The sequence below is a fragment of the Elephantulus edwardii genome, unplaced genomic scaffold (genome assembly GCF_000299155.1).
Source record: "Elephantulus edwardii isolate Elephantulus edwardi_28Jun2011 unplaced genomic scaffold, EleEdw1.0 scaffold00051, whole genome shotgun sequence".
NCBI classification, from domain to species: domain Eukaryota; kingdom Metazoa; phylum Chordata; class Mammalia; order Macroscelidea; family Macroscelididae; genus Elephantulus; species Elephantulus edwardii.
Window position 1 is genome coordinate 8,314,274 of NW_006399801.1, and position 7,960 is coordinate 8,322,233.

The following is a 7,960-nucleotide window of genomic DNA, read 5'->3' on the forward strand; positions in this document are numbered from 1 at the left end:
TGTCACGTTAAAACTAACTCACAGTTGATCTTCACACGGGAGGAGACTGCCTTGGGGTTAACAGCTTATCTCCTTACGGACTTACATCAACAAAGATGCAAAACAAAACTAAAATTTAAACATTTTTCTTATCCTTATCCCTCTGATTCCCAATTTCAGAAGAAACAGTATTTTTATTATTTCTGAAATTCACTGATCTATTAAAATAGTCCATACTTCACAGTGCACTAAAAAGACATCTGTTCCAATTCTGGACATGTTTAATACTTGAAAGATTTTCCAACAAGATGGAAAGGAGTTGGATTCTGGAAAGTGGATTCTCTTGTTTTGGTTGTGGGTTGGGTGTGGACTGTTTGGTTTCTATTTCTTTCAGAACTGTGTGTGAGCTGACTGGATTTACTGGAGTTAGACAACAATGAGCTGTGGGCTGGAAGCCTCTTGTTTAGTGTCAAAAGGAACAGGTGGAGGACCTTTGTACTTAAATGTTGGTTGGGGCCTGACTAATTCTCTACTTTCGAGGCTCATGTGTAAAGTGCGGGCCTGACTAATTCTCTCGTTTTGAGGCTCAAGTGTGAAGTGTTAACTGTGTTTGGGAATAAAATTCTTCTAAGTGGTACAGCATTTGGTCTGTCAATTTGTTGTACTGAACTAACTTGGGGTTGCTATGATGCTGAACACTGTGCCACTAGTGTGTCAAATGTCATAATGGTTACCAATGGTGGACAGTCTTTGGTGGAGCTCCCAAATTAAGACAGTCTTGGAAGCAGGAGTAGCATCTACTTCCTAAACATGCCTCTGGAAACTCTTTTTTTTTTCCTCTGGAAACTCTTATGAACTTAGAGAAATGACATAGTCGTAGAACAGGGTTCAGGTCTTTTGTTCATAGGGTTGCTATGAGTCATGCTCAACTAGACAGTGCTTAACAACAACAACAGAACATAATAACAATAGGAAGACCAGAAACTGCCAATATTCACCACTGTAATTGCTAGGACCTCAGAAAATTAACATGGTAAAAATTTTAACTATCAACTACAGCCTCAGCTTTACTGCCCGCCCCCCCCCCCAAATTCGTAAAAGTTTACACAGAAAATTTACTACAGAGTAAATAAGAAATTTTTCATTATTATAATCATCGTTATATGAGTATCATTCACCAATGTTATATAATTTTTATGGTCAAATCCCAGAGTTATTTATCACATGCTCTGATTCAAAGAACTTAACCATATAGTGAAAGAATTACAGGTATTATTAGATCTGACAACAGACAAAAATTAATGAGAAGAGTTTCTAAGCACATAAAACAACCAGTGTACCCATAAAAAGTTTAGTTAAGTTGGTTCACTTATGAGATACTTTGACTCTGACATTAGTAACATTTATACACAAGTGGGAAATAAAAGCTCTTGCTGATTTTCTTGTTTGCTGAGATGAAGTCAAATACATACCCTCAGGGAGTAGTCACTCTCTGGGGCAATTTGGTCCATTCTTTCTTGCTTCTTGTACCCTTTCTTTCCTGTTGTCTCATCTAAATCCTCAGGAATTCTAATGTCATATTTATCTTTATCAAAATCAAATTCTGTTGCTCCATTTTTATAGCTGTAAAATATTTTTAAGACATTATAAAGTAACCAAAAAAGATAAATACTGTAAATACAAAGAAATAAATGAATAATAAATAATATATGAAAAATAAGTGGCAAAACAAAAAGCACTACATATAGTGATAAGGAGGGCTCAAAGAAATTCAAGAAGACACGTGAAAATGTAAAATAGCACATTTGTGTACTATGAATATACATTTTACATGAATGCAAAATAAAAACAGCTGGAAATTTCTCAAAACATTAAATATGCAACTGCTACAATAACCAACAATTACACTTGGGCTTAGGCACTTATGACCAAAAAATGACAAGTATATTTCTATAAAACCTAAACACAAATGTTTACAGAAGCTTTAACAGTACTATGCAAAACTGGGAAACATTTATTTTTCAAGATAATACTGGTTAAACAAACTATGGTTAAACAAATATTACTCAGCAACAAAAAGGAACAAACTATTGATAACACACAACCACCTGGATGAATCTAAATAAAGTGAAAAAGACAAATTTCCAAAGGTTTTATGCTGTATGATCTCATTTATATAACATTTGGATGATAAGATTAAAGAAACAGAGAACTAACTAAAAGTTATCAGGAGATAAAGGAGAAAAGAAAGCAAGTGTCTGTAGCTATACAAAGGCTAGAGAATCCTTGTAGGAAGGGGATCCTTGCAGTTATAAATACTTTATATCTTGATTAAATCAATGTTAATATCCTGGCTATGATATTGTGTTACAGTTTTACAAGATGTTACCCAGGAAACAGATACACGGTATCTCTGTATTTCTTATAATTGTATGTGAATCTAAATAATTTTAAAATACAAAAGTTGTTGTTAAAACACCAACAGGAGAAGCAGGGAGGTAAAAACAAAGGGAAAAAAAGGGGGGAAGAATCCAGATAGTCAAAAAGAACCATATTAGTATTAGACCTACATATATGCTTTATTCCTGTGTCTCAATGTCTTCTATCCCTTAGGATGACATATTAATAATCCTAAACCAAAGCTCCACTTTTATTTGGAAAGAAGCTCACAGAATAAAACACTGTAAATTTTATAGCACTATAACAATGTCATCTGGATTATTTTTCTCTCCAGGTGCTTAATCATGCTTGCTGCTATTGACAGAGTGACTTCAGTGTGTTCATTAAAGTTTACGAAATTCTAAAATGACAGAAGCAGATTGGTGGGCCTTTCTTCTGTAGAGCCAGTGGCTGGATTAAAGCTACTGACTGTTCTTTTAGTAGCCAAGCCCTCGACCATTTTTCCACCGTGTTGTTTGCTGTCCAGTCAGAACCTTCCTTTAGCTGACCCTCCAGGAGGTTTAGAGGCAGTAAATTACAGGGGAGAATGTCCATCATTCTCCCAAGAAGTAGCTAGTATACTGGACAAAAGTGCCTGCAGACTGCAACACAGCTTAACACTAGGTTACCTCAGTTCTCTGTGATCTGGTTTTTACACCACGGCAAATTTAAATCACTGTTAGGTTTAAGCAATGTTTAGCTTTAAGAATGAGCAAAGATTTATCTCCCTAAATTTCACATGGACTTGTCAGCTGAGTTTTTGGTCTTGGTGCTGTTTTGGATTTAGAACAAAGAAAGACTAAATTACTAATGGAGAGTAAATGGCAGAGAGAAGAAATTTACTTTTAGCAAAGTGACTCCCATAACATAATCAGGATAGAAGGGAGCTCTGGTACCCTAGTAGCAAGAAGTTGTACCACAATCCCAGAGGTTCAACTCTACCAGATGCTCTGCTGGTGAAGGAAGGACAATCTCCTCCTGTAGTAGTCAAGTGATGATACACACACACAAAATAATTAAAAAAAAAAATCAGGATAAAACAAAACATTAACTAGGTTATAAAAGGAGTATTTCTCAGCGTATTTTGACACTTACACTGGATAGACACAATGAACTTCACTTTCTAAGCAGTCAACTACCTGATTTCCCATACTTACCTTCTAAGATTCCAAATGATGATCCTCGTCCCTTTCTTACCCATAATAGCATCAAGCTCTGCTAGTAATTTCTGTTCCGTAGAAAACAGAGAATGTTCCAGAATTGCAGAAAGACTTGCTTTTGATTCTGTTAAATTAATCATCTGTCGTATATCCTAAGTTAAAGATTTAAACTATTAACATATTTTAACAATTACCATGCTAAGAAAACAATAAAAAACAGAAAACTATTTCCCAAATTATTGTTCTAAGTTTTAATATAGCAGTTCAATTTTAAATGAACCACAAAAAAAAAAGCCAATAAAAATATATCTTGCTTTTTTATGACCATTAGCTAAATTTTCATGACGAATCGCAAAAGTTGTAAGTCCAAAATAAGACTTATATAAAGAGAGGAGCACTACAGAAAGCTAACAAAAAATACAAGTACTTTAAGCTTGCCTTTTCATGTCAGCATTGCAACAGAGAAAAGAAAAATGTGAGTACTTAGATTCAGGGATAATGTTAAGTAGTACATAGGGACAAGAGTTGGAATGGAAGATGAAATTATAAATAAGAATTCAGAAGTCAGACGAATCAAATAGTTTAGCATGTTTCTACCAAAAGGATATGATGGTTGTTGAATGCCACTATTGGGACAACAACATGTTCTGCTTTGATGACTTCCAAGTAGGTCTGAGACAAGAAGCCCACACTCATGTTTTCTCCATTTTTGGTAAAAACGATTGCATCTTTACCCAAACGCATAGAACCTGACTTGAAGCCATTCCCATATAATCCAACCGGGACATGACCATTCACGGTAACTTTGTCACTGAAGCCAAAGCTAAAAAGAAAGAAAGTTTTGGTTTGTTTGGGATTTTTTAGAATAACAGTCAAGAATCTTCCTTTTTTCACTCAATAATCATAACACCAAATAAAAAGCTTGGGTTAGAATGTTAGTGTCACTCTTTGTTGTCGTATAATCTAGTGGTAATTAATCTATGTGATGCTTCTTTCCTTTCTGAAGGAAAAAATTGGGAAAATCAAATCTACATCACAGGGACATACAGATTACATGTACCAACACAGTAATTCATTGCCTTGCACACATGGGCTAAATATCTCGATTATAATTTGAACTCTAAGTATTTTAAAATTTCACCTCAAGTATAACTTTCTTTAAATGAGAATACAAGCCTTGTCCTAAGTATTGTTGTTGTTGTTAAGTGCCGTCTAGTAGCCTGCGACTCATAACGACCCTATGTATAACAGCCCTAAACCCTGCCCTATCCTCAGCCAAACTTATTGTCTTAGACACACCTATCCCCATTACTCCAGTGACTGAATCAATCCATCTCATTGAGGGTATTCCTCTCCTGTGCCGTCCCTCCACTCTCCCAAGCATGACGTCCCTTTCCAAGGACTGATCCTGCCTTGCAACATGTCCAAAGTATGTCAGACAAAGCTTAGAATTCTTGCCTCCAAGGAGCAGCCTGGCTTCAGCCTCTCCAGGATAAACCTGTTTGCTCTCCTAGCAGTCCACAGTATACTCAATACTCTTCTCCAGCATCACAGCTCTAAGGCATCAACTCTCCTTTTATTATCCCTAGTCATTGTCCAGCTTTCTGATGCATAGCAAGTAATTACAAAGACCATGGCCTGTATCAGGAGTACTTTAGTCTCCAGACTGACATCGTTGTTCTAAGTTTATGTAAACAAAAAACAAACCCACTGTCATCTAAGTGGTTATAACTCACTGCCACCTTCTATCCAGTTTCCAGCTCAAAAGCTGTAAATCTTTACAGGAGGAGGAGTCCCACCTTTCTCTCCTGGAGTGTTTGGGTGAAGTGAACCACCAACTAAGCGTTAGCAGCCTGATACATTTCACATTGCACCTCCAGGGTGGCTTTTGTGGTATCAGCCACTTCTGAGTGTCAACTAGTGGAGTCAACTTGAGTTTTTGGTAGCATAAAGAATATGTGGGGGAATACCAGAAAGGTTTTTGGCTTCCCAATTCTTCTACCCTCTATCTACACTATTAACTTCGCTTTCATTCAGGCATATGCTTACATTTTGTTCTGAAATATTATTTCTTTCATGCTATCTCATGTTTTAGATTGCTTTAAAAGTATCCCCTCTCCCAAAAAAATGTTGTTGATATGGTTGGGGCCTGGCCCATAGCTGACCCTCTAGCAGGTTGTCAGAGTTTAATCACACGGGAGCAGACACACAGAGCAGCTGGTGGATTCTAACCTCATGCCTTTGGAATGGCAATGCAACTCCTTACCACTAAGACATCACAGCTCTGTCCCTCAAAAATAGTGATGTTTTAAAGAACTCTAGTCAATGTAAATTAGAAAAAGACTAACTTACAGTAAAGTATAAACAACTGACAAACAATATGCTACTAAAAACCCATTGTTGTTGAGCAGATCCCAATTCATAGTGGCCTTCCAGCAAGTTACTGAGACTGTAGAGCTTAAGAGGAAGAGGTTGCCCATCTTCAATACAAACCATTTCTTCTAAAACAATGACTTTACATACCTTAACATTTTATGTAATTTTTCCGAAGTCATACCATTTCCATTGTCAGTGAATGTCAAGCATATATGGCCATTTATCACCGTCTTGTCAATCCATATCTGTTTAGCATTCACATCAGGATCATAAGCATTATCTGGGAAATAAAAGTTTTTACTGAGAAACTTTGATTCTGCATTTTAAAGGGAAAAAAATACTGCTGAATAATCCTTTAACAAGGAACAGGTGTCTTCTTGAAGGACATTTTAAAAGCTGAATTTATTAGAAACTTAGATTTGAAAATACAAAACTAAATTGTATCCTGCTATATAATCATTCACTATTACAAATTTAACCTTCATTTAATGTCCTCCATATGTTACAAGGGGTTAAGACTGAAACCTACTACATAAAAAAGGAGTAAAGGAAGAAAGATGATTAAAACAAGGACATCTCTGTCCAAAGAACTTGTCTTGCTATCATAAAGGAAACTGAGCTGAGTGTCAACAAATTGACAAGGACGATAGGCAGTAGTTATTGCTACCTGGCTTATGAGTTACCGTCTGCATGTCTCCAAATTGTGGTTCTTCTCAAACTAACCAAAGTTTATGGTAGCTTTATTCCTCTATTATTACTATTATCTCTGTAGTGATTCCATTCTATCATCCTTGTTTCTCTCAAAATTAAGGAATGTATAAAAGGGGGGGGGGAATATTTTTTAAAGGTAACCGTAATAAAATCAACTTATGTAGTATCTACGACCCACTTAAAAATCATCTCTGACTGACTGAAAATAATACTGTTAGGTATATTTTAATGTTCTTAATGCAACAGATATAATGGTCTAAGAAAAATACCTTCCCTAAGGTAGTCTACAATTAAAATCAGATAATCTTTTAAAAAAATATTTATTGAAAGATGTTGTCTTCATAAAAAAATTTAAATTTGCTACATCACAGAGCATCATGACTTTCAGATGCTCTGATCCTAAACTAGGGCTTCACCAAATAATTCCAGGTAGATCCTTTGAGTTGCCATTTAAAAAAAAAAAAAGAAAAGGACCATGAATACCTACAGTATTACAGCAGATCCATTCCAAGGTTTAACAGGCAAGCACACTCAAACAAGCCTGAAGTGCTGGGATACTCTGGCTAAAAGGTGAGCCAAAGGAATATTAATCTTCCTACTTACTGATGCCCGAAAAAGGAATCTACTCTGAAAATTATGCATTTTATTCTTTTATACTATTAAAACATGACTATTATTTTATAATAGCACATTTCTTTTATTATCAGAGTTAAGATATATTTTCAATAGAAATACCTTATTAAACCTAAATATTGTTGTTATGTACCACTGAGGGAGAACTGACTCATGGCTGACTCCTGTATGGGTTTTCAGTCTGTAAATTACACGGGCGAAAGTTCATCTTTCTTCCATGGTGCTATTAGTGGATTTGAATCATGTGCCTTTAGATCAGCAACCCAACTCTTTACCACCAAGACAAAGTTATTTAACTGCTAAACATTATGAACTAAATCAGAAAAGGCTAAGCAGTGTTCTGAACAGATGACATCCTTGTGCATCTTTATCAATAAATACATTACCAATCAAGATTCACTGGAGGTTCTTTACATTTATCTATCATTTTTCCATAATTTTTTTAAACTTCAAGTGTCAGCAACACATAAGAGAAATTAAAAAACTGAAATTCCAATTTACATACCTATCAATTCAGCAACTGCGCTGAATGGCCAAGTGTGACTAGTAGAATTTGTATGTAAAAACTTCGGGCAGAGCTGAAACAAAGCAGATTCATGTAAATTAACCCAGGTTTGGATTTTTTAAAAGAATACAAACTAATATAATTCTCTGTTCTAGAA

The 7,960-nt window shown here is 35.5% G+C and overlaps 1 protein-coding gene across 1 annotated transcript in view; it reads right to left on the reverse strand.

Moving 5' to 3' along the window:
* Nucleotides 1–7,960, reverse strand: part of MORC3 (MORC family CW-type zinc finger 3) — a 63,652-nt gene that overhangs the window by 29,003 nt on the left and 26,689 nt on the right. The window contains exons 2-6 of the mRNA XM_006886726.1: nt 7,804–7,876; nt 6,102–6,234; nt 4,187–4,401; nt 3,576–3,723; nt 1,452–1,602 (exon numbers count right to left, since the gene is read on the reverse strand). Of these exons, the coding sequence (XP_006886788.1) occupies nt 1,452–1,602; nt 3,576–3,723; nt 4,187–4,401; nt 6,102–6,234; nt 7,804–7,876 (720 nt within the window). The remainder of the gene's footprint in view (nt 1–1,451; nt 1,603–3,575; nt 3,724–4,186; nt 4,402–6,101; nt 6,235–7,803; nt 7,877–7,960) is intronic.